Raw genomic sequence first — 27,552 nt, forward strand, 5'->3', positions numbered from 1 at the left:
AAGCAAGTGACTTTCTCCACTGGGCATTCAGACCAAAAAATTCTTTCTAAAGTTATTGTATTCAAAGTGGCAAACCTCATTCATTTCTTTTAGAAACATATTGGGGGAGAAATTAAAAACAGTTTTGGCAACAGCATTTTGGAGACAAAGCAGATAGTAATTTTAGTTCTGAAAGGGGTTGTAATCCTGATCTCCTCCTACCCTACAAGTGCTCTACCATCAAACTACAGGCAGCTTATCTGTGACTGCTGCTTGACAAATAACTGCATCAGGTACTTGGTACCTGGGAGCCTGCTATACAAAACTGCCACATTTGTGCTCTTTATCAGGTCTCTAAAATGTTTCTGAGTGGATTTTTTTTATTTCTTCCAGATGAGTTGAGATCAGAAGGGTGGGCTTCAAAGATTGCCACTGTTGATACAGCATTTATACCAGTGTCATGTGCAGCTAAAAAAGTAGGAATTGTGCAGCTCAGGAGAGATCTGGCAATCTACACAAATAAGAGAGAGCACAGTTTTACCTTTTTTTTACCCCTTTTTCAGCTTGTGAAAGGTTTAAAATAAGCTAATAAATATAAAAATATTTTGTATGCTTAACTACAAAATTCCATAATTTATAGTGTTTTTTTAATATATATTTTATTATCGCATATGTACAACAGGCTGGCGCTCAGGAATAGCCTTGAAAAGCATAAGCAACAGAGTAGTTCATCTGTGACTTTTATAATGGGCCATAAATGTTTCAGAAGAATGATCTGGCGAGGGACTTCTTGACTCGTATTTTGTTCTGCAGGCTCTGAAAACAAAGAATGTGCATTTATGTAACAATAAACTATACAGCTTTTGGTTTGAACTTTGGCTTAATTGAAATCAGTGGCAAAATTCCCCTCTTTTTATGATGAACACTGTGGTATAAAATAATCCCCTTCATTGTTATTAATGCATTGCTCTTTCTTCCATCTTCTGTATTCTTTAAATCTGAATTTTCTTCATATGCTGATATTTCTGTAACTGCAAACCTAAAGAGAAAGCCTCTGTTCCCATATATCCTTGACTTGCCTTTTGCATTTTTCTATGATTCCTCTTTGATCTGCCTCGGAATTTAATAATGCAATTTGACTCAATATCCCTCCCACTATATATAGCTCCTGCTACATCATGCTCTGTTACCTATCATCTGACAGCGTAATTCTTGAAATCTGGCCATTTAATTTGGTCCAAGAAAATGTATCATTTAAGAAAAGGCCATGTTCATTTAACTAAGTGAATGCACATTTTTGTTTTCTTACCAAGCATTGGTGTATGGGCAGTTTCTCATATGGAGGGAGGGAGAGAGGGGGGAGAAGGAAAGGATGGCAGGGATGGTGGATGTTGTTTAAAGACTCCTATGAGCAAAAATGGCATTTGGCAAGAATATTAACTACAATAGCAGCATTCATGATTTGGTTTCTAAATACGTTATAATGCTGAATATTCTCATTTCCTTTTTGCATTACCACTGCCTGCTATGGGGCTAGGAACACAGTCTCACAGAATTTCTGAATTCAGATTTCACCTTCCCCTGCCATGGGACAGGAAATGAAACCTCCCAAAGCCTGGGATCTCTGCATGAATGGAGGGCATTGTAGATACATATCATATTTCACTCTTCCCTGCTGACACCCACAATGTCAGTTCTTTCCATCACTGGGACATGCTGGACTGTTTTTAAAGACAATCACAATGTCCACCTTTTAACTAAGTCAAAACGTTTTATTTTCTGTTTCTTCAATTTCCTAGAACCAGTGATTAATATCCCTATCAAATTACCTGATCTTTAGGAGGGTCAACAGGACTATTCCTAGGATGAGAGCTATGCAGGAGGAGTAAGCAATAATGTAGACAGTTTCACCTATAAATAAAAACAGAAAACAGAAATTAATCATTTACTTTTTTAGTAATAAGAATCAGATTTGAGATCTGTGTTGGAAAGCATACATATGTAAACTAAATTAGCTATCAATTTTGACAAAATTAATTAAAAGGAGGAAAAAGACCTAGATGTATGTCAGTGGTAGGAATAACTCTTCCTTTGCTATGTGATACTAAGTAATTTTCTTTTAGTAAATACCAGTTCCAATCGTGCTTCATATGTGTAGCAGTACCTTTCACTCTGCTTCAGGGGAACAGCTTGTTACCATGATTTTTGTTTTGGAGTATTCTCCCTATTGATTTTAAAATGTTAATTTTATTCTGTGTATCAGAGCAGACTTGGCTCTTATCTACTAGACTTATTTTCCAGTTTCACATCTTACAGTAATTACAGTGTGGAGCAATACTTCACCTAGAATCAAATTAATGTAAAATGGGATCTAACACTGTTTTTCTGGGCCCCATTCCCATAGAGTTTCCTCTTTCTGTTAGGCTTCTCACCAAAAAGTCACTTAGGTGGCTTATGTGCTAAAAATTCCAACTGTTGAAAAACTGGGAGCTGTTTCAAATTTTCTTTTCCAAATGAGGAGCAACTTATTTTTCCTGAAAATCTATTGCTTTTGATCACATATTCTGGAGGAAATGTTACAGTTGAGAGTGTTAATGTAAGCCCAGGACATGGGATGGAGAGGTGTGGAAGTTAGATGACAAGAAGGCACAAATGCAGAGCCACAAGCATAAAACACAAGACCGTCCTGTGACTTTCCGGTTGCACTGATTCTGTCATCTTCATACAGTCAATTAAGTTTTGTTTATATAGGAATTCAAATGCAGAGGGCCTTAGCTGCTCCCGAGCTTCTCTATCTTATGTAACCAATGGAACATTCACTAAGGAAGAGATGGATTCCTGGACTCAGTGATGAGTCAATGAGGCTATTTCTGGTCTCTGAGTAAGGTATCAGTTACAGTATGTTCCATGTGTTGTGTATATGCACACACAAACCCTAAATGAAGCATTTCTGTGTACACTGCATATATGCAGCAGGTGTAGAGTGTCATGTAATACAAGCACAGGTGGTATGGATGCTGGAGGAGCCCTGGGCAAAGAGTGAATATGTGTTCCACAGCAAGGAAAAAAATGAGCTGAGCAGGGGGTTGGACCTGCCTGGCTTTCCTTGTAGGAGGGTCCTCACTTTTCTCAAAAAACTATCCCAAGTTCAAGTTTTCCAATATAAGGAAATGAAAGCAATGATCAAACCACCACAGTTTGCACAAATGGAATGAACATTCCATTTAATCCAGTAACCTACCGAAAGAAACTTAATATGGTGAATATTTGAAGAAAGAGGGGTGAGGCCTATCTTAGAGAAGGACCGCTAATAACATATATTAAAAACTACATCAGCAGCTGGCCTAGCTCTCAAGTTACAACATTTCTTTAAGATGATGGGTTTTAGCAAAAGAGTGATTTGTAGGCATTTTTTTCAGTTTCTGAATCTTAATTGTACATGCAGCTACCTTTGAAAACTTTTTACAAGTGAAGGAGCAGTTGTATGGGTAACAGTTTCTTACTTTTTTGAAGTGGAAAGTGACTTTCACACATATTTTAGGCAAATGGAAACTTTTAAAGTACGTCACCACAAAAAATATTGTATCTAACAAATTCTATATTATAATTACAGTCATGGATGTTTAAAAATGGGCTAATAAACTTTCAGCAGAGCATGATGATCTTTTTCTTATAAAATTTCTGAAAGGTGCTTCATTTCAATCAAACAAAACACTTTGAAATGATGAAGTGAAATAATTTTTTTCTGTTTTTTTGACAAAATCTGAAAAAAATGCCACGTTTTTGATGAACTGCTGGTAAAAGAGATGTTGATTCAGTTCTATTGGGAACAAAGAGGGATTTCAGTGATGGGATCATGCTAGAAACCATGTATTGTCTTACACCTGCTGAGAAGTGAGGAAATTTGTAAGGCTAGGACAGGGCAAAGTTTAGTGGCTGAAAAGCTGATAATGCATTTTATATATATTTTTTGTGGTTTAACCACTTGAACGAGTAAGGAGTGCAGAGACCGAACGGACACAAGCGAGAGCCGGCATTTCCGCAGGGCTGTGAGGCGCTGGCAGGGCTGCCCTGTGCCACAGAGGTGGCCAGCGGCTATGAGAGGCTCCTGGGCCTTCTCACCCCAGGGCAGGTGTGGAGCAGGGCCACCAGGGCTGCAGGAAGCCTGTCTTGCCCTTTGCAGGATGAGCTGCAGACCGCAGGGACCCGCCGGCAGGGCTGTGGGTACTGCCGGGGGCGGTCTGCAGACACACAGACACTCCCGGCTGCGGGCCTTGCGGAGGGGGAGCGGGAGCTCAGCTGGAGCCGGCAGCTGGAACCACGGGTGGGGTTACACTCTACTGCAGAGCCGCCTGCTTACGTACACCGAGCGCAGATTCATCGGACAGACTAATCCCAGCTTGGGCTCAGAGGCTTCTTGGCTACCTGCAGCTTGTCACAGGCTTTCTTCTACATTTATAAACCTGTCAGACTGACAGTGTTTGACACCTCACAAATTCAAGTCACTGAAGCTGAATTAATCTCAGTTCTGGTATACTTACAGATAAACCCTGCCAATTATTTATCTAAATACTCAGAACTGCAAAACTCCTCAGTAGGAAATATATAAAACTACAATTTTCAACAGTTTTGGGTCAAGCCCAATTTTATTGTATCTCACAAGAACAAGGTAAGTATTTCTATCTTTCTCTTCCGTAAAAACCCCACAACTTAGCTCCAAAGTTCCATGCTGATGAAAGTAAATCCTTATCTTCCCACACGAACCATTTTTCAAATTAAAGTGCAGGAAGCAATCTTTTCAATTATGTGGTTCTGTAAAGTCATTGATGTAATTTGCATAGGATAAAGTCAAAACCAAGCTGAAAATGCAAAATTAGGTACACATATTAGAAGTTTGGACAAATTTTATTTATCACTTTTTGATATTGTTTCCAGAATGAGATCAAATTCTGGCCCCATCTAAGCTTACAGGAAAAGTCTCATTAACTTTTATATGGTTCTGACTCTGCCCACATCACATCTTGATAACAGAGTTGTATCAGCCCACAGATGACTCTGTGGGCCTGTTCCCTCCTGAGATTGTGAATGTGTTTAAATCCAGTCAAGATTTTTACATAATCCTGGTATCACATTTTTACACCAAAAGCTGGAATAATATTTCAACTTCCATAGTTCTATTTATTTGCAAATATATTTGAATATATGTATATCTGTTTAGATTTATTATTTATTGTGAAAGACTCCTTCTATTAAAGCAAACTTATCCAATGGGATGACCTGCAATGCTGCTGAATAAAATAGAGAAATTAACTGGTTTTTTGAACAGTAAGCTATATTTTAGAGTATAAAACTAAGAAAAAGCTGAAGACATACTGAGTTTCTTCTGAGCATGTTCATCCATAGATGGCCATTCATTTCATCTAGTGAAAGAGTTCCGTGTATCTTTCAATGACAAACTAAGTAAAGGATTCTTCTGAGATTTTAATGTAGAGACATCAGCAGATTTTATCTCAGGTTTTTCAAGAAGAAAATAGCCAAGAAGAAAATGTCTTCAAAAGTCTTCACACATGTGAAAAGCTATATTTGACAACTTAACTGTTTTGCCTCTGTGCCCTGAATTCTTCTTGGGATTTGATTTCATTAAAGAGAAATATTTTGTGAAGACAGTAACTCCCCTTGCAGCCTGAGTAATGCACATTTATTAGCATATGAATCTAGGACACTGGGTTAGATTTTTGGCAGTGGGATTTATGAAACAATATGCAGTATGGTTTTTACCATCAGGCAGATATCCTGAATCAAATTCTTCCTCTTGACCTGGCTTTCTATGAGACTTTTATGGCTTAAGAGTTCCCATCTAATGTACATGACAGCTACAAGAGAAAGAATATTTTATTGTATGGTTTAGGCTGCTCAGCATTCTTTTTATTCTAAGGCCATCCAAAGTTCTGTTAAGACTTCAAGGAGAGGTTTTTGGAAAGTATTCAGACTTCAATGTGAACAGAATTAACTGGATGCAGGCTGCTTCTTGCAAATATTTATCTGAATCTCTGAGTTAAATTTATAATGCATTTTACCCACTGAAAGGATCTGCAGTTAGAACTAGTCACAAGGGTGAAGTATCTTACATTTTGCATTTTCTCACTTAGTGTAGTATTTCTTGTATTATGACTTGCATTATTTAACCACTAGAGTCTTGCTCCAACTAGGGATTCAGGCTCCCTCTGTAATTGGCAAGGAGAAGTCAATACTTTCAGAAATGCAGTCCAAAAAGATTGGACTACTCTTCCTTAGAGGGTCCCTGACTTTCTTCTCTGGCTACACAGAGCACTTGGATGACATGCATGATTCTTAAGTAATTTTAATGCTAACGCTACAGCCAAATGCTTAATTGTGCACATACAGCTCTCAGGAATCCCATTCCCTTAATCCATTTTTATACTTCCGAGGTTGCCCACTTCAGCAATAGTTGAAGGATGGAGAGGTTAGAAGTCACTTCATTTTCTATTGCATGCAGAGATTGAATTATTTTTTTCACAGTTGAAAGTGTTCTGTATGAACAGTTCTGGGAAATAATTTGTAGTAATGTCTGGAGAATTGTAATCTGCCCTGCACAAGGTAGAACAGGTCATTCTCATTAGAGGTGGTATCTGTGCATTAAGCTCTTTAGTGTTCTCACTCTGTAACTGGGCCCCTCAAAAGGAAATATAAAATAGTATTATTTCAGCAATGAAAACATTTGTATATTAATTCAATATCCTTTAACCTTATGTTGCTTAATTTCTTAATTTTAATGCATGGAAATAAAAGAAGCTGCAGCTCTTCAGCCCATGGGATACTGTGTGCCCTTCTGTTGCATGAGAAGGTAGAGTCTGATGGAGTGTAACACAAGCCCCTTCTCAGACCACCACTTACTGTGGCTTCTAATTTTGTTGCTGTAACTACTACAGAAAGCTAAGAGAGATAGAAGTAGGTGTGACATCAAAGCTAATAATTGTATTACACATTATGACTACTACTCTCTAATGACTGTACAGAGAGTCAGGCTCTGGCAGGCTTAATAACCTAATTTTCCCCAATTATAATACAGTGATTGTGAGACATCTATTTCAAAACCATTTATCAGAGTAATTGGTTCAGTCTGATTAACTTTATTTTGTGGATATATAAGCTAAGCCAAACAGGTAGGGAGATATCCAGACTGAATGGAGGAGCAACAGGTCAAGCTCACCTGCCTGAAACCACCTGAGGGACCCAACCTTTGGTCTTTTCTATCCTACATGAGGGATATTTCAAGAGTAGTTCTGTGGAAATCATGGAGTGACTTGCCCAAACTCACCATTAATTGCAGAAGAATGGAGCTGTGCTCCGGAATTCTTTTCACCTGGCATTTCTGTATTTACCCAGTGAAAACCTTTCTTCTGAATAGAAATTCGACCTGAATATTGGAAAGAAAATATCTATTCAAAATATTACTTGAAAATAATTATACAAGTGAATATTTTTTGGTATTTTGCTAACAGCCACAGAATTTATAAAGGGAGGTATTTAAAAATACTGTTTACTGATACTTGATGAACAAATTGAATGAGTGCAAAAGAGTTCTTCCTTTTCCATCTCAGTTAAACCTCCCCTGTAGTTTTTCTTGTGGGTGACAAGCATGCTTTGAAAATATTCTCTGTCACAAAACAGCTTAAATTCTCTTTTCACATAAACTGTTTTAAAAATAGGCCCACCAAAAGAATTGGGTCCACCAAACCAATACAGAAGTGGAGAGAAGGGTAGTAGTCTGAAGTAATTTCCACAAGGCAGAGTTTATTCTCCAACTGCATTGCTAGACCTCAACAATTTTTTTCACAAAGGCCTGTCCTCTTAGTGGGCATAATTTCATTAATATATCTGAAAATACACATCTTCTGTTGAAATGAAAAACAGAAGGTTCACTTAAGTAGCATAGATTACAGAGCAGGAGGCTAAACCATACAAGGGTACATCTGGTCACACACATGAATGGCAAGACATGAAATTTTTATTCTTTTGTAATGAAAACAATATAAGAAAGGCATATAATCTGCAGCCTAGAACAGTCCATTGTTATTGTCCAAATAACAATGGACTAAACCTACCTGTAATTTGGTTTTTTTCTGTGAGACCCAAAATGTCTCCTCACCGACATTTTTGCTTATTCCTGTTGAGACACTGATCCTACAATGGCAATGATCCACACTGTCCTTCTGCTTCATACAGCAGCAGTCACAGTTCTTGCCTTTTACTGAGTCTGCAGCAAATGCAATCCTCTGAGCACAGCCTCGAGAGCAAACACTTGTAGCAAAGGCAGCGCCATGCAAGAGTAGGAAGATGCGATGGTGTAAACACTGCTTGTGGGTCTGTTCACACCAGTTCTGGAGGCAAAGATCCCTTTTCCAAATTCTGGGTATTTGCCTATTCAGAAAGGTCATTGCCATTGTAAGAGTGGAAGTCAGCCAAAGATCACCAGCAGGCCAGAGGGATAAGTCAGCAGATGGGCCTGGGTGGGTGCTGCAACAGAGTAGTCACTCCACATCTCTGAACTGCCACGCAGAGAATGGCATTAAAAACATGCCTTATAATAAAACCCATAATCATCACCATCATCAGTTTAGCTACATTACAACTGGCATCTAGACAAAAAAAAAAAAGCAATATTAACAATAACCTGCAAGTGTTCTGTAGAGCAGGTACTGATCAACCAAAGGCTCTGGATCCCCAAATTCTTTTTGCTTAACTGCCAGGAAATTGTTGCACCACATAAGCAACAAAAGCTTCTCTTCTTTAGTCCCAATTAGGTTAGGGAAGTTTCAATCACAAAAGCCCTCAAACCATTTTATCCTGAGACTGCTTCAGGGAATGGCAAAAGCTCGTCAGCAATTATTTGATTATTCAGACATGAGGATCATCTTTTTCTTTTGTAGGTTAAGAAATAACTAACACGATGATGTGTTCACTCATTCGGACCATTAAATTCAGCCATAAAGCAAACAAGTAAATAATATTCATCAGCAAAATCACTGCTAGAAATCTCAACTCTAAGAGTGTTCCATTATCCTTGTCCAGGGGAGTTATACAATTTTTAGTATTTCCTCGGAGTCTGGATTTGAATAGTGATTAACTAAATTAAGAGCAGTGTTTCAGCAACTTGATTTTAATTTTTGAGTAGCCTTCGAGTGACACGAAAAAAAATTACACCCTTATCATTGGTACCATTTTGGTTGCTAGAACTAAAAGAGTAGCTACTTTATTCAATGAAATGCATGCACACAATCCCTATGTTTTCAAAATACAGTCCATCAGATAAAACTATGAAAGAGCCATTTCTTTTCATTGAAATCTTTAGATATTGTTTGCTCTCCCAAGTTAGTTTAAGAATGTATATAACTGTAGAGTATACATGTAGAAGGTAACTGGCATAGGGCATGATGCACTAGTGAGTAACATATCCTAAGAGGATTTATATTGCAAAATAGTTGGTGTGATAGATCAGAGATTTGAAGAGAAGAGAATACTTTGGTCTTTGATGTGGTTGATGGACCAGATGTCTGCATGCAGCTGGAGCACTGCAGAGGCTGCAGATGAACCTTTAGGTTCAGTTTTATGCTGCAGGAGACCAGGACCCACCCTTTGACAGAGAACCACCCTGTGATGTGACCCATGACACAGTAAGTGGGGACAAACAGGAGGTTTGCTTTGAAAGCACATTGCAGATTCCGACTAGAACACTAATATTTGCTCCCATATTGCCATTAATTGCATTAACAATTCTCTTAACCAAAGGCTTGGCAAGGACATGTATATTTAACAAAAATAAGTAGCTGATTAAGCACATGAAAGCCATTACTGGTTCTGAGAAAGTACCTACCTACCTGAATTACACCTAGTGCTTTTACTTAAGACAAAATCCTAAAGCCTTCATTCCTATTTAACATCCTACTTAAATAATTGAAGTTATTGTTTGTGGAATGAAGTCTGTTGCTAAATATGTGTAAGGCTTACTAATATTTAGACTCCAAGAAGAAAAGAAAGAAAAACAAAGTGCTACATCATATTATTTGCAGAAACAATGTATAAAAGTACAACATTAGGCCAATGACAGGAAGCCTTTGGACTTTTTAAATCTGCGTATTGATGTAGACTCCAGAAATTATTTCTTTATTTCAGAAAATTCAAGTAATGAGACATGTAGTCAATTTCATTGGTTTACTACTGTAATAAATTTTTTCTCCAAAGCAGAGGAAGAAAACTGTATGTCCAGTTTTGTGACAATAGCACTACAACACAGTTTGTACTTTGATTTGGATTTTAAAAAACCCACAGCTATAGATCTTGCTGCAACCAGTGGTAGCAAAGATGTAGTAAAGATTTGGTGTAAATTAGCATCTTAATTCTCTTTAAAACTAATTATTCTGTAAAGCTGTATGTGTTACTCACGTAGGTCACTGAAGCAGGATTTGCTGTGCAGCATGTGGTGGAAGAGCTCGCACAAAGGCTGCTCCAGGGGAGGCAGATTCTGGCAGGTGCACTCCATGTGCAGCATCGTGCCCCAGTTGCTGATGTAGGCTGCTTTGCAATCAGCGTTGGCAGAACAGGGCATGTCATCTTTGATTAAAGTTTCAAGACAAGCTTCATCCTCATAGCATTTTTTTGTCACATGTCTCCAACACTTTGACTGAAAAGTTACATACTTTTTCCTGGTAGGGGAAAAAAAAAAGTTAAAAAAAAAGAAGTATGCAATGACATTTTAACAACTGTAGGAGCAGGGGGGGTTCGGTCGGGACGGTCGGATGGTCGGGGACGGGTTGGAGACGGGTGGTGACGAGAGATCTCTGTAGTCAGATCTTGGAACATGCGGTTTATTGCAAAGGGCGTGGGTACAGGGGCACTGCTTAGAGCTGCAGCTGGCAGCTCTGAGCAGGCCCAAGAGAGCAAGAGAGTAAGCGGGTAAGCAAAGAGAGAATAGTAAGAGTCTACAGTAAGAGTGTATAGTAAGAAGTGTAGTAAAAGAAGTGTGGTAAAAAGGTGTCTGAAGTCCTGGTTACAATACAATAAATCATCTTCTGTACTGAATATTCTAATTGTCACTAACCAATCTAATACAAGATACAAATCCTATAGCATTTACATACAGCCTATAAGAGTTCTTATATTACCATAGAGTGTTACATCTTAACTCCTAAAAACTACTCTTTGGACCCCTTCTGCTGAGCTAGTAGGGTCTGCTCTGACCCTTGGACCTGCCTGCAAGCAGAGGGTATTGTTCAATCAAGAGGGGATTACATTCAGTCGGCCATACCATTGTTTTCCAGTTGTTCAGTAACTAAGACTTGGTATCTCAAAGGTGGCTTTCATTTCGATGTCGCTTATAGTTTTCATATTCCCAAAATCTTTTGTCAGGCAATCATATTTATAAGGCTTTCCTGTTTCATCTTTCCCAACAAACAACTACAATTGTGATTTCATAAAAGGGGATTTAAGGAACACCACTAAAAGAGAGTGTAATTCCAAGGTACCACTTAGGCCTTAAAAATGGCAATATTCAGAGATGGCTGACAGAAATTCTGCTCTGATTTTGAGAAAAAGCAACTGCACTTCTAATCAGCACCTGCGGAGATTTTTCCAGAGTCCAGTAAAAAACAGTGTGAATTCCAACAGTCTCAGATACTCAGAGAAGAAAAGTGAATAGAGGAATCAGACCAGCCACCACAATGAAACCACACCAGGGGCCGTCCCAGTGGATCAGTTTTTCAGCAGTGTGAAGGAAGAATAAACATTCAACTTATTTTACATTAACTAATCAGCATCCAATGTCAACCCCTCAGCCCTGCCGAATGCTAACAAAATACAAGATGTCCAAGGCTCAGGAAAAAGTAGAAGTAATTCAGTTCAACTTAAAGACAAACTGATAGCAGAAATTACATGAAGAATTACATGAAGAATTAACTTGTTTCCCAGTTCAATAATCTCAAATTATTTCCATTTATTTGCTGTTAGGATGGAATAAAATTGGCCTTCAATGCACTGTATATGACAATAGAAAATATCCATTATAAATTAACTAAAAAATATGTGGATATTAATTAAAAGCAAATCTATCACATTAAATCTTAGGGGATGATAAAGGTAAAGTCTTTTATATTGTACAATATATAGGTTAATACAACATTAAGGTATTAAAATATTCTTCCTTAATCATAGAAATAGGTTATTAATTTGCTCTTGATATTGTGTAGTAGCTACAAGCATATCACATGGAAAAGCATGGACTGTTGCAATACTGGCTAGAAAATTTCTGCAAATATTTTCATTACCAAGCAAAGGTTTCAAAGCAGATGCCACCTCTGTTCTAATGGAAGTATTTTTATTCACCTCCTGATTTATGGATGTGACTAGCCATAATTCACAGACTAATTTTGGTAATTTTATGCACTTATTGTCAGTGCCAGGAAACATTAATGTTCCCAGAATGATGGGGAATTCAGCACTTTTCTATTATGAAATTACATGCCTATACATGTATGGACATACATTTGTAGCCCAGTTCTTTGTCCATTCTCACTGACATCAATCTGAATAATCTGCACAAAACCAAAATCATCTCCTGACCTTGTGGTTTGTTGACCGAAGGTTAATTTGAGCACAGCTTTGAGGTAAAATTCAGATCCAATTCACAAGCTGACTACACTGAAAACCAAAGTGGGCCAACTGACCATCCATAAAAGGTGGCAATTAAGTTGAGCTACAAACATGGGTAATCCTGTTGCATGTTTTACAAATATAAAACGAAACTTTGAGAAGGCATTATCCTTTCTGAGTTTGATGGTCTGTGTATGTTTCAGGCCAGCTTTTTGAAAGCTTTTTGAAAGTATCCTTGAGACGAAGAGGACAAGACTAAAGTTTTTTGAACAGGTCAAGGTGGTTGCATGGCTGTTGGGTACAAAGGGTCAGACTCTGCCCTCGAAAGGTAATTACGTTAACCAAACAAACTTTGTCTGGTCTGCTGCACAACTTGGGCAAAATGCTAGAGGGCAAAGGTGCAGACAGGCAGGTGTTATCTGAAGAAAGTGGTTATGAAAAGATGCAATAACAGAGTTTGTCCAGCATAAATGGTGTTAAGTGTCATAATACAGGCGTAAGAAAAGCCCACATTAGATTCAAGACCCTTCTGAAAATTAATCATTTCAGTTTACTCGTAGAATTACGTCTGGAATTACCACAGCTGATGCAAACATCTGTGAAGATGTCAAACAAAGCAGATATAGTGCAGAAAATAATTTTGTTATAGATGAGATATAGAGTATATATAAAAATGGTTTCACCAAATCATTATTCACTTTACTCGACAAAATACTTCTACTCACCTGCACAATTCATTCTCTTCACACATGTGGATTACATTCAGACATGATGGGGGTGGAACTGCAGTAACTGCACAGGGCTTGCCATGGAGAAGTTCCTTGGCTTTGTGGCAGGATTCATCATGATGGATACAGTCACAAAATATCATCATTTGGGCAACTTCAAAAGGCATGTTTCGATAGAAGAACCTTATAGCTGCTTGACATCCTTCCATGTCACACTTCTTATTTACTAAGCAAACTTTAAGGTACAGGGACAACTGTTTGTTACACACTTCATCTTCAACACACTCCCTGTTCACATCCAAACAGCTTCTGTTTGTTGTGTACACTAAAAAGAATAACAGTTTTTAAAATAAAATTGCAAGAAAATTTTTTTCAAGTGATGACTGGTAGGCATGCTGTCTACAACATTCCCAGTAAATCAAGCTTGACTCCCAAAACTCTGATCCAGCTCTTCCAGCATTGCTTCTTTTAAGCCTACTGAGTAACCTTCACACTTCTGTCTTGCACCTGCTTGGCCCTCATAAGCAACCCTCCTGAAACTGCTGAAATCTCCTTATGCTAGGCTATGTAATAAGTAATGAAGAAGAGAATATAAATGGCATTTTTGTGCTTTTAACATCAGTTTAAATATTTCTAGACTGTGAAATAAACCTTCCGAAAATATCTAGAAAATTCTGACCCTAAAATGATTAGATAAGATTTGCCTCTGTAAATTTAACAGGATCATGACTGTTAACCTGGTTTACATTTACATTACCTGATTGTTACCTGTTACATTTTTGGATTCTTCTCTACGCAGTACCTTAACTGAAAATATGTTGGATCTATTAACTCTCTGATCATTTATTTGAATGAAAAATATTCGTTTTTATCTGGAGGTACATTGTACACTGTCCAAAAACTGAGCTAAGATTATTTTTCATAAGTATTCATAAGTAAATTCAGACTTACCTTGTTTGGAGAGAGCAGATAAGCCCCATTGTAATTTTGTTTCTGTACTAATATCGTCTAGAAGAAAAAGATACAGATACAGACATAAGTGATAAATAATGTCTTAGATTTTCACTTTAAAGGATTGGCTGTCTTGCTGGCATAGTGCCTGTAGTAAAAATAAACAAGAATAAAACAAATTAGCTTGACCAAATAGAACCCATTAACAATTTCTAAACCCACTATTACATATATTCATAAGTTTTGGGGCCAAAGCATAGTTTCTCAAAGGCTGCTGCTAACATTTTTACATAATTATAGATCCAATGAACTCAAGAAGAGTTTTTTAGAGCTTCTCAGTACATTATAAAGTCAGGTTTCTTGTGAATAAATAAAAGCCAGAGGCCTTAATGTGTTTATCGGTGGACCAGTTTTCAACTAACTGCTTGTCATGATCTAAAGTCAAGGCAAGCAGACAACTCTTGCTATTAGAAAATTATTTTTATTGGTCTTACACTGTTTCTAGTTATAGTGAAAAACTAAAACCGACTGATTTGGATCAGGTTGTATCAAATTAATGTACTGAAGAACAATAGTACTTGCACTCAGGCTATCGTTTTCTGTCAGACTGTGAATTTATTTATAAATAAACCTCCTAAAATGATCATTTTTTCGATGTTGAATTACAAGTGGGCAAGAAAAGCTTTTTCACAGACTGTGCACAGTCCTGTTATGTATGAAAGCATTCAGACTGCTGGAATAGCACTAACCTGTGTCAGTGACTGGATTTTTCTCACCATCAACATCAGCATTATAGTCATCATCACTGTAGTCATTTTCACTTGCTGCTGAGGCTTGGCTCTCCTGAGAGTATTGTAAACAAGGGTTGTCAAATATTCCCTTCCATATTTTAATGCATCTCATCTGAAGTGGCTCTGAGCATGAGCACTTTCCCAGAACTGTTTTCCTCAGCTGTCTCCAGGCTAACAAACACTTTCCAGGCATGGGGAACCTGCACTTGGCTGCAGCTGCCTGGCACGCCCGCTGGAAGCTCCTGTACACGGCAGAGCACTGAGGCTCCTCTCGGCAGCGCTGCTTGGCAAGGCTGCAGTCGATCTCCAGTTCTTCAGAGCGCCTTTGCTCTTGAGGGTTTCTGCGTTGCCTAATGCTCAGTTCAGTGTCTGACCTTGGGAAAGACTCCACATAGTCTGTAGAAATAGGTACAAACAGAGTTATAAATCAAATGGACGATGGATCATCATCACAGCACAAAAACTCAGGAAAAGGGTACTTGTCTTAATGCATTACACTGAATGAAACAGCCCTAGTTTAATTCTGAGCTGTGTGTAAACACGTAATAGTTTCACAGTCTTACAGACTAACAAATCTTCCTCAACTTACTGTCTGCTGTTGGCTGTATAGTACAATCCACTCTAACAGTTCAGCTGCAAAACTAGTAAAAAATCCTCATTAAAATTACTGCATAAAGAGTTTAACTTCACATAATTTTAACCACCTACAGCTTGGACATATCATGGATTATCATCTTAAGAGAATGCATAATTTTTAAAGAGAGAATGACAATTCCAGAAGACGGTTGATTGATTACATAAAATAGTAATTTAAGTTAGACAGGGAGAATTACACCTGAAAAGTGTCTACCAACACCATATGCTATCCTTTGCAGGTAAACTCAACCTTAGTGTAAGTCCATCCAAACTTCTTTCTGTACTGAAGAGAAATGTAATCTCAGTTGGCAAAAAAATATAAAATTATGTCATTTTGCTAGAAGCAAAAGCAGTTGTTCCAATGACATCAACATCAGGTTTTAGATACCCATCCTTCTTGTTTGGAGCAAGGAGTTTGGGGCAGACCAGGATGTTATTACTTCCTCTGCAATACGGCCATATATTCTAGTACTGTATGATGAATGCTGTTTGATGCCAGCAGAGATGCCAGCACTGGCCAGGAATCAGCTTTGAAACTCACTTTGCACACTCTCATTCACTGGCTAATTTTACCTCTCTTGTGTCAGCTTTGCTAATCATTATGCCAGGAGGCTTCGGACCAGAAACTGCAATTTCTGCATGGTACCAAGTAATTCTCAATTACAAAGATAGGTTTTCTGCAGGGATTAGAGTTCTCAGAAAAATAAAAAATAGATTGAGTGGAGCTGGGCCCATTGATTAAACAGAATTTTTAAAAGATGCATTGTACGTACTATGTACAGCTTTATGAAGGTGGTAACTATTTCCCACATACAGTAATCTCTCCTAGATGTAGTGAAGGCCCTCCTGCAACTGTGTGACACAACTGCACCACTGTGCATCCCCATTCACTCCCGATCCCATTTATAAGGTACTGGATATGTTTCTCTATACACGCAACCTAGATCCAGTGGCTCTCAAACCTCCAAGGGAAATGAGTAGGCCTCAACACACACTATGTATTCACTCTTGCTTTTCAGTGGATTCAACAAGAGCGTTAGAAACCATCTGACTTTCTCACGTGCATTTTATTGCTTTTGTTTGTGGCATTTCTTTCATTTGCATGCTGGAATGTGAATATCATAGAAAAGACAAAACTAATTTTTTTGGGGCATTTATCAGACTTAAGGAAATGCAAAGAAACTTGAATCCACTTAAAATGGTGGTTACGGAATTACTGGGTTTGGTCTTCATAATTAAAACTTTACGTTAATTACCTTTCCTAATGCCGCACTGTTTCCCAAGCAAAGTTGTGATGCTACAGATATTGTCTGTAGTGCAGGCACAGTTTTTGAATTCTGGGTATTCGTCAGCCAGGACCTGGATTATTCTATTACATCCAACAGTGTCTTCTGCCTTGCATCTATTACCTAGAACTCATCATTAAAATTGTAATTTCATTAATGTTTATTAATGCTTAAGGGATATGGTTACATAAAACAATTCAACTGAAGCACAAACATAATATGCTTTGCCAAGAGAAGATGGTTTGTCACATTTTACAAATTTTAAATAATATTCAAAGTAATATAAAATTGTGGATACAATATTGCCTTCTTTTATTTGATCTGATCCATTGCCAGAATATCTGCTCTCATTTACAAAGTACATAAAACCTTAAATTCATGTCTTTTGTTTTAGGCAGGTAAGGCACTGAGACCAAACTAAAAGGGTGCCCAGGGGTGGAAGGGACACAACCTGAACTGAGAGACTTATCTTGGTCCTGTGTAGTAGAAATGAAGTGCCTGGTACAGGGACAGGAACACACAGTGCAGGCTAAGGCATTGCCATGGAATGGAGTGAGAGACAGGACACAGAGGGCAAACCCAGCCCTGTGATAATGGTGATGATAACCCCACACTGAGGAGATGCCAGCACTGGGTCAGATTCTGTACTCATGTGAGGATCGTGTGAGCCTACAAACGCCACTTGGATATTCCCTTGAACTGCTACCCTACAGAACAACTTCACTGCCTAAGTTTGAGAACGACAACAAATTCAAAGTAGTCCAAGAATAGTCTGATTTTTTAGGGTTTTTATAATAAAAATGAGGGAGAAGTTAAAATAAAAAAATAAATGTGCAGAAACCTTAGTTTGCTGGCCCAGTTTCAAGTCTGTTTGCATGTGCACTCGGACTCAGTGACAAACACACACCGGATGTCAGGTCATATTTTCCTTGTATGTGCAGTGAAAATAAAGAACATGTACTAGTTTGTGGTACAAAGGTACATCAATCAATCATCTACTTTATGACCTAAAAGTTTTTCAAAAATATTATTATTATGATGATAGTGGGATTGAGTGCATCCTCAGCAAATTTGCTGATGACACCAAGCTGTGTCATGCAGCTGGCATGTTGGAGGGAAGGGATGCCACCAGAGGGACTTTGACAGGCTTGAGAAGTGGGCCAGTGCAAACCTTGCAATGTTCAATGAAGCAAAGTGCAAGGTCCTGCACTTAGGTCATGGCAATCTCAGACACATCTGCTAGCTGGGTGGAGAAGGGATAGAGAGCAGCCCTGCAGAGTTAGACTTGGGTGTGAAGGTTGATGGAAAACCCATCATGAACTGACAGTGAGTGCTCACAACCCTCAAAACCATGTGTGTCCTGGGCTGCCTTAAAAGCAGTGTGGCCAGCAGGTTGAAGAAGGTGATTCTACACCTCTACTCTGCTCTCATGAGACCCCACCTGCAGTGCTGCATCCAGTTCCGGTGGCCTCAGCATAAGAAGGACATGGAACTGTTCCAGCAAGTCCAGACTGAGAAAACTGGGACTGTTCAGCCTGGAGAAGAGAAGGTTGTGTGGAGACCTCACACCAACCTTCTAGCATCGGAAGGGGCCTACAGAGAAGCCAGACAGGGACTCTCTATCAGGAACTGTAGTGACAGAACAAGGAGTAGTGGGTAAAAATTGAAAGAGGGGAAATTTAGGCTGGGTATTAAGAAGAAATTTAAGGTGATGAGGCACTGGCACAGGTTGCCCAGGGAGGCTGTGAATGCCCCATCCCTGGCAATGTTCAAAGCCAGGCTGGATAAGGCCTTGAGCAACCTGGTCTAGTGGGAGGTGTCCCTGCTCATGGCAGGGGCATTGGGACTAGATGATCTTTAAGGTCCCTTCCAACCCTTAACATTCTATGATTCTATGATTTATTATTGCTTAAGAAAGTTACACATTACTTAAGAATGTTACCGGAGAAGCAGTTCAATATAATTTAGGAAAGCTTTATTTTGCGAAAGCCATGATCTACCTTGTCAAAACAGGTGTGTAGGTCCCCAAACCAGCACAATTCCTCTCCTTACCTCACAGATATTAAATGTCTCACAATACGTAAGAGAAGCAGTATGTGGCTCACAAGACCCAGGCAGGTCACAGGGCAGCATGAGGACTGCTTTTAGTCTACTGAGCACATAGGCTGATGTCTCTGCCCTGTGAATGGTGCTGTCTGGCTTCCTGCCTTGCTGCTTCCCCACTGGTGTGGAGCAGCAGAGACGGTGCGCTCCAGTAAAACTGCGAAGCGAGAAGAAGTCATGTGTCCCCAGCCATGGGCAAACTTTGATGAGATCAGAGTTTTAAAATCACTTATATGTGGTTGATACAAATAGCAGTGGAAGGCAATTGAGGCAAAGCTCTGCAAGAGGAAACAGTGCATTTTGCCTGTCCCTGAAGGAATGAGAATCAGCTATTCCAGACTTCACATCCCTGTCCTGACCCCCCTTTTTCAAACAGTCTCTGCATTATCCTTTCTCCAGTTGCTGTTGCTGACTAAGGAGGGCTTGGGGAGTATATCAAAAAATACACTACTGGAGAGGAATGTCACGGGCCAGCAAGAGCTGCACTTCCCAGCTTCTGCTCCCACTCCACTTCTTGTGTCAGCAAGGAAGGAGGTGATGGTGGCTGGGATTGCCCATATTACTCCAACCCCATCTTCAACTATCCTTCTGCTTTTTCAGAAGTAGAGCATGACCTCCGACCATTAGCCCTCACAGTTCCAGTACACAAGGAGCTCAGGAGATCTATTGAAGGTCACAGACATAGGATACTCCCTGACCATAAAAATAAGTCAGAAAGAATGTGGTGACATGGACCATGAAGATGAGTGTGTGGATATTCTACTCCATATTTTATCAACTAAGGGATAATAAAAGAATTTAAGGAGAATATATTCCAGTGGTAGAAAAAGAGCAACAAAGATCAGGATCAACAGCTTATTCACAAAATTTATGACTGTCTTCTTCAAGGTCCAGAGTACACTTCAAGAGTGGAGGTGAGTGGAACTAGAATAAAACCCCATACCCCAGCCTCACTTAACTCACCTATCTTCATGACACTGACAAGTCATGGCCAGGGGTCAGGGGCTGCATTCAGTGGCCCCCCAGGGATGTTCTGTGAGTGCACTGTGCTGAGTCAGCACCTGACAGGCAGGGCTGGGGGGCAGGTTGTGGGGCTATGGACATGCAAAGGGCATAGACAGAATCAGGAAGCATCACATCAGATTTATGGGGCTCCCTTGCATGGCTTCTTGAAGACTGTGTAGAAATAGCCTATTATCAGTAGTGGTCTGTTTGTACATGGTATTGATTCAGCTGTGATGAACAGCAGAAAATATTTTATTACTGGTTTTCAATTACTGTTGCTTTACCAGAGATTAGTTCTAGGTAATATATTTTATCTTATACATATGCTTCCAAGGCATTTACAAAAAAAAAATGCTCTCTTGACCTGATGTTTGGCAGCAATTATTTATAATTTGATTTATTTATAGGTACATAATTCATGTACACAAGACCACAGAGAGAAGCATGACAGAGTAGAAGCTGACATTTCCAGAGTGATAATCTCTTTTTTTGCTTAGTCAGCTGTTCAGTTGTCTCAGTGGGAACTGAATTTGAAGACAGCAGAGAAAAATCTGGGGTCTTCCTGTCTAGCAGTGGTGAGACCACAGTCTGGATAGATCTCTAGAGATCCTCCCAACCTCAGTGATTCTGTTATTCTAAGAAAAGTAAACTCATCCAAATCTAATTCAAAATGTGATTCCTTAAAATTTAAGTGATATGAATTGATTTTTTTTTCCTTTTGAAGACAGCTGCTTCCCATTCAGAAAAATTAAGACGATTTGTACTTATGGTTAAATCAGAGCTCGTAAATGTCTTTGTTTTTTCAGTGAAAAAACAGAAGGAAAACAAACAAACAAAAACCAATCCCGCAAACAAACCATAAAAGCCCAAATCTTAAAATCTCCATTCTGCAGTGCTGAAACTCTTTTGACCTTTTCAAAGGGAAAAATCTTATTCCATCAAAATTTAATATTTCTATCTTTTCTATCCTGACCTGGAAGATGATTCATAGACATTTTCACACCCTGTTTTTTCTTTCCACCATATTTTGGCCACAGAGGTGGATGGAAGAAGGCTATAGAAGAGGACTCAGAAGACTATGTCTGAGACTCTGGAAATGCTAGTAGTGGGGAGGCAGTGATGGAAAGTTTGACAGAAGAGGAGTGACTTAGGCAGTAGTTTGGAGAGTGTTCCCAGACCCGCACTGAAGAGCAAAAGACGGAGGTCTTCAGAATGTACACATTTAACTTTGAGGTTACAGTCTGAGGGACTGAGTTGTTGAACTCATATCCCAAAGAAGGAGTGTAATTACAATTTGTAGTTAGGTTTTGCATAAAGAATCTAACAAAACAAATATTTCCCCCATTGTCTATTGCCTCCGAATAGCGTGTTTGTGCTCAAAGGACCTTTTCCATTCCTACAGCTCATCCATGATGTTTCTAGACCTGCACATGACAGACATTACTCCTACTAATTGATTCCTACTAAGGATGCTACTGGTAGATTTTCTATTACTGTTTCTGTGGGCTGTTTGAGAGGTACCGTCAGCTGTCTGACTGGATTTACATGCTCTGGGATCATGGTACCTAATAAGCACATTTAGCATAATTTGTCCTAGACCCGACACAATATCTGAGTGCTCTGCAATGCTGGAGAGTCCTTGCCAAGAGCTATTATCCTAAGGAAACATACAGATGCAAATCCAAACAAGCAATCACAAGAATAATTATTTTTGGAAGGTTTCTCTGGCCCAGTTACAAATATCATTAATATCAGTAAATAAGTACATAGGACAATAAGAGAGAGAAACGTCATATTATAGCACAAGGTACATCCAAAGGGGGAACCACAGAAGTAATAATGCTGGCCCACTTCATTTGGCTGCAGGGTATCCAGATTAATAGGCTACAGCACAAATACTGATCTTTGTGGCAAGTAGTCTTGGTGCTAATGTCCTCATGAATTATATGAGAGAAGCAAATTCAGCTTGTTCTGTTTTGGTTCTAGAGAGCTCATCTTTAGGTCACTTGAGCCAGAAAGTACTGCATATTCCAGTATTTTTTTTTTTCCAAACAGTAGCCATATCTTTTGAGACTGTTTCACCTCACATGAAATATTTAACAGATCAACAGAACATGGGCTGAAGCCCAGTTGCTTTGGGGACTGCTGCAACTGTTAAATTATCATGTATTTTTCATTTACTCCATCTGTTCTTAAAAGTATTCAGCCATTCTATGCAAAGTAGATAAGTATCTGGAAAAGGACACACTAAGAAAGACCCCTCAGAGAATTTTCTGCTCTAGTTATTTTAAATATTGCCTTGTGACATGGGATATTTGAGACATCAAATGTATGCAACAGACAGACAGAGGCATTCATTCAGGTAGCCCACACTGCAGGTGAATGTTTTAGCAATGGCTTATTGACCATGAAGCCAAGCAACTTCTGCTGCCTGGCTTCCCCCACAGGTCAGACTGGGTCCTGACACCAAGACAGAGGAACATTCACTTTGTCAAATCTGCTGCAGCTGAGGCTCAGAACAGATTATGGCACCACAACACAGCTTGTTCTGTTCAAATAATGTCATAGTAAGAAGAAGGGAGATTTCCACGGAGACGTAGATAACACTGACTTACCACTACACACTGCCCCATGACAGGTAAACGCAATCAGAAAATAGTCCCTGGCCCTTATCATTTGCTAGTGATGATGTAGTTGCAGATCACTTGATACTTATCAATCAACAAAGGTGTCAATACTAGCTTGGCCTAATGACACTAGCAGACTATAGAGCCACTCTTCTTCTCCCTTCCATATTCACAGCGCCTGGAAAGTGGATTCTCATCATTTAACAGCGAAGTCTTGGAGGGATTTTAAGAAAGAGGTGGTGAATGACACCCAAGATTTGTTCAAGAAGACAAGATGTTTTCAGGGAAAGGAATATTTTCATTTGAATAATCACAGAGATTAAGATAAATTTCAGGTCAAACTTATAATACCTGGTCTTTCCCTACTTAAAACATTGATTATTTGGAAGTGAAGCACCAGCTACTGGAAGTGCAATAAACAGACTAATTTTCTGCTTTCATTTACATGAGAATCTGTTTAACAATTCAAGGGAGCTTAGTCATGTCATAACGTGCACTTTATCATACCACCACCCTCTGCAAGTGAATCAGTGTGATGTGTTGGTACTATTCACTGAATAAATACAGACTATAGAACGGCTTAGGTTGGAAGGAACCTTAAAGATCATGTAGATCCAACCCCTCTGCCATGGGCACGGACACCTTCCACCAGACCAGGCTGCTCAAAGCCCCATCCAACCTGCCCTTAAGCACTGCCAGGGAGGGGGCAGATCAACTCCTCCAGATTGTGTAAAACAAGGTTGGAACTTCTTTTCCAGCCAAATGCTGGCTTTATTTAACAGGATCCCACAAGAGGCTGATTTCTGCTGAATTTAGACTTCTTGAGTTGGTTCAGGCTCTGACTTTGTTCATAGTGCAGAAATTTCATTTATCACTTTCTTGAAGACAGTATGACTGTTACTAAAAGTGGCATTGGCCATTGTAAAGGATTTCAGAAGCTGACTGTCTTTTGCCACAATTTTTCTCTTTTAAATCTCACCACCTTCATTTAGTTACCACAGCATATATGTAATGAACTATGATTATGCAACCATACAAATTCAAAGCAATTCAAAATAAAGCCATGTACACCATACAGAATCACCTGAAATATTGCAGGCATCTTCAACCACATTCCAGACGCTCTCACATCCGTTTGCAGCATTTATACATTGCTCCCTCAAGTGCAGACAGTCAGCAGTCTGGACAGTAGATATACATGTGAAGTAAATGAACAACACTGTAAAAACAGAATATAATGACTATTTAATGCAGTAGATACTGTACTGACCTTCTTCCTTTACACTTAGATTGTAAAAATACAATTTAATATAGTTTTTCTATAGATTCAAATTTTCTATTGAATTAATTTTTAGCAGAACAAAGCTTTTCCTCAGTTTTGCAACTGGAAAATTAAATTTAAATGTTCAAAGTTTCAGTGTGGCATATTTTGCATTGGTTTTACCCCAGTATTATAACATCAACCATAGCTATATATGACATCAATGCATAGATATATAGAAATTGCTGCAGTTCTGAGATACATAATAAATTACAGAAAGGAAGACAGGATAAAATTCAGAGAAAACAGCATTTTATTCATATGAAATCTCACTAAGCTAGGCTATATAGTAATTCCTATGAAGAGACTGTGTGAAAGAGATTTGACAAGTATACAACTGTTAGATAATAATTGTGATTTTATATTATAAATACAATACTCTTCACCCTCTTTATTTTTACTTCACAGATGCATCATTTCTTGAAAGCAACCCCCACATTTATGTCTTTATCTGCCTTCCTGAGTGCATTGAGCCTGTTAATTACATAAAAAAATTCTGGAGGTTTCAAGGTAAAAAATTTTAAAGCAGCTTCCTGTGACTTATCAGTAGAAAATTAAATTGCCTTGCTAAGAAAAGATAAATCAGCTGAGGTTTAGCTCTTTCATTAACATTCCCATGGTAAGACAACCTCTAATTTGTAATTATGTGTCTTTATTTTCTATAAAATTAAGTTTCAGTCACTGATTTCAGGCCTTATCAAACTACCTGATGAACACCTGATATGAGTGTTTTCTTTAGTTGGTGAAGGACACAGCATCTTCCAGACAAAATATCTTTTTTTCCCCCCCTCATGTTCAGGTAAGAGTTCATATGGAATTTGAGTAGTTTCCAGCATTGTTTAGTCACTTAAACATCATGTGCAAGAGCCAGGAAATTTTGCTTCAGGATTTGGCCAGACCCTATCCAAGGAAATTAAATTTTTCCAATTATACATTTTAGAATAAAAAAATTATATATCAAACATCCCTCTTGATAATCTTAAAAGAGCCACTACTGATGAGAGGTGATGCCATCCCTTCTGGAAATTATTTACCTGTGATATAACAGTGCTGCTGTAGGGAACACTTTTTGAATACATGTCGATAAATATGAAGCAATATTTAACACTTTTTAACTGACAGGTGCAACAGCATCTAGTGTGCCTATGAGACAAAGAAGAGGCCACACGTGCTTATTATAGCTGGTGCTAATCCTTCCTCAGTTGTGCATATTCCCAGCAGTTCTCAGATCTGTGCAGGTGGTGATTTCAGTGAGTTCCAGCCTGAAACACTCTTAGGCTGTGTCTGTTCATCAGCCTCGAAGACATATTGATAGAAACAGCTCCTACCTCTTGAAATTGAGGAATGTGCAGCTGGTGCTATCCATAAGGACAATTTTGGTTTATTATAACAACATTTTAGTTCTGGGACTGTCTCCAAAAGGTCTTCCTTATTGTGAAATTACTCTCTATTTAGTCAGATGACAGAGAAAAAAAGTTGTCAAATACCTTACAGGTGAAAATGACTGTATATATAAAACAATACAAAATTATAAACCCACAAACTCATTAAGAAAGGGTATTTTGCTGGATGACCATTTACCTATTTTGTAGATTCTAACACAACAGAAAATTTACACATCTGACTAGGATTCACAGCACAAAGACTCTGTGCTGTCTTCCTCCTGTTCACACAGTTTTCAAGGAGCAGTGGCTGAGACAGTCAAAACAGGACTGACTGCACAGCCTTCCTGTTACTTTTTAAGGAGTATTTCCCACTGTTGCTTATTTTGAACCTACCTGGAAAATGCCCACAAAAAAGGACATGATGTTTTTGCAAAATAAAGAGCTGAGCAGCATAATCTATGATTGAAGGCAATTCAGCCTAAGAAAGGACTTCTTTAGGTCTAATGACATATTATGGATGGGTCTTTGCTTCCTTACCAGTACAGAGGGGGTACACTGCCAGAAGCCTACATGAAACAAACTGTCCTACACGATTTTAGAATCCAGGGCACTGTAGCTTATACAATTGCTTAAATTGATAGTTATTACTACAGTCACTCACTTTAATTATTTATTTCTAATGTTTGTAATACAATGTGATTTTTACACAGAAGAGTTCAGGGCATCTAAGAGCTAGTAGCAAAAACTTTTAGAGGGATCCATATTGACACGAAGACACACATTTAAATTTCTACAGATGTCTGTACTTTTATGCAAGAGTCTACTGATTCACTGAGTAGGTGTAAAATTCTTGCTTCTGTGTAGAATTTGGTCAAAAGCAAGGAAAGTCAAAAGCAAGGAAAAAAGGAACATTTTAGCACCTTCACTTTGAAGATTGGGAACTGAGGAATGGAGGAATTACATTTCCCAATTTTGCAATCTTAAAGTAATGTAAATAAGTAATAATGAATATTGGGAAACCAAGCTAAGGTTTCCATCCAATGTCAAGGGCAGCGAGATAACTGGCTCCTAAGGCAAAATGGCAAACTACAGCTGAATAGACTTTGAATATAGTTGAAAAGTGATAAATGACAACTTTATTCTAACAAAACCTGGGGCAGAACTACCTACAGAATACTTTTAACACAGGAATATAAGTTTGGAGTAGCGGGGAGTTAGAGAGAAGCAGCGTGTATACAGTATGTAGTGAGTAGAAAAGGAGAGTAACAGAAATGAAAACATACTTGACCCATCCTACTCTCCCGTACCAAATCCTTCTGTGCCAGCTTTGTTGATTTTCCCTTTTCCTCCACTCAAACCCAAAGTGTCAGCAGCCCTTTGTGCAGCACTGCCAGCACCCAGCGCTCCCCAGCCAGCAAACAAGTGGCTGCTCACTCAGACAAGGCGTCCCAGCCGGGGGTGTCCCCGCCGCTCCCACTCCTTCCCGCCGCCCGGCCCCAGCCCCTGCTGCGGGGCGCTCCCGGAGCTGCCCGAGCCGCGGGGCCGAGCCGCCGCCGCGAACCCCGCCGGGCACCTGCGCCCCGCCCGGAGAGCCCCGGGAGAAGGCGCCGTGAGGAGGGGAGCGGCCGGGGGGCGCGGGAGGGTCCCGGCGCGGCTGGAGCTCCCCCGCCCCGCCGCACTTACCGCTGCCGAGGAGCGCGGCCATGGCGGCCGCGGGCGCTGCAGCTCCGCGCTCGGCGGGGCCCAGGTGCCGGAGCGGCGCCGCCCCTCAGCACCGGCCCGGGGACAGCGCCCGCCCCGCCCCGCCCCGCCCCGCCCCGCCCGCCGCGCCGAGCGGCACCGAGCGGCACCGAGCGGCACCGGGCGGCACCGGGCGGCACCGAGCGGCACCGGGCGGCACCGGGCGGCACCGGGCGGCACCGGGCGCGGCACACGGCGGCGGGGGCAGGCCTGGCAGCCGCCCCTGGGAACGCCGTCTCTGCCCACCTCCTCGGCCAGGAGCAGGCAATGGAGCTTCGCACCCCCGTGAGCGGCCTTTGCTGCCACTGTCACATCCCCTGCTTACATTTCTTCT

General features: G+C 39.7%; 1 protein-coding gene across 1 annotated transcript; it reads right to left on the reverse strand.

Moving 5' to 3' along the window:
- Positions 1-707: 707 nt before the first annotated feature.
- On the reverse strand, positions 708-27,183 carry GFRAL (GDNF family receptor alpha like; the record flags this gene model as incomplete). Its single annotated transcript, XM_082302598.1, has 10 exons — positions 708-795; positions 1,809-1,890; positions 7,319-7,417; positions 10,444-10,703; positions 13,371-13,698; positions 14,325-14,381; positions 15,074-15,511; positions 17,008-17,166; positions 23,857-23,991; positions 27,162-27,183. 10 exons carry the CDS (start codon positions 27,181-27,183, stop codon positions 708-710), a joined length of 1,668 nt encoding a protein of 555 aa, XP_082158724.1.
- Between the last annotated feature and the right edge of the window lie 369 nt (positions 27,184-27,552).

Source organism: Coloeus monedula (assembly GCF_965178545.1).
Source record: "Coloeus monedula genome assembly, chromosome: 2".
Taxonomy (NCBI): domain Eukaryota; kingdom Metazoa; phylum Chordata; class Aves; order Passeriformes; family Corvidae; genus Coloeus; species Coloeus monedula.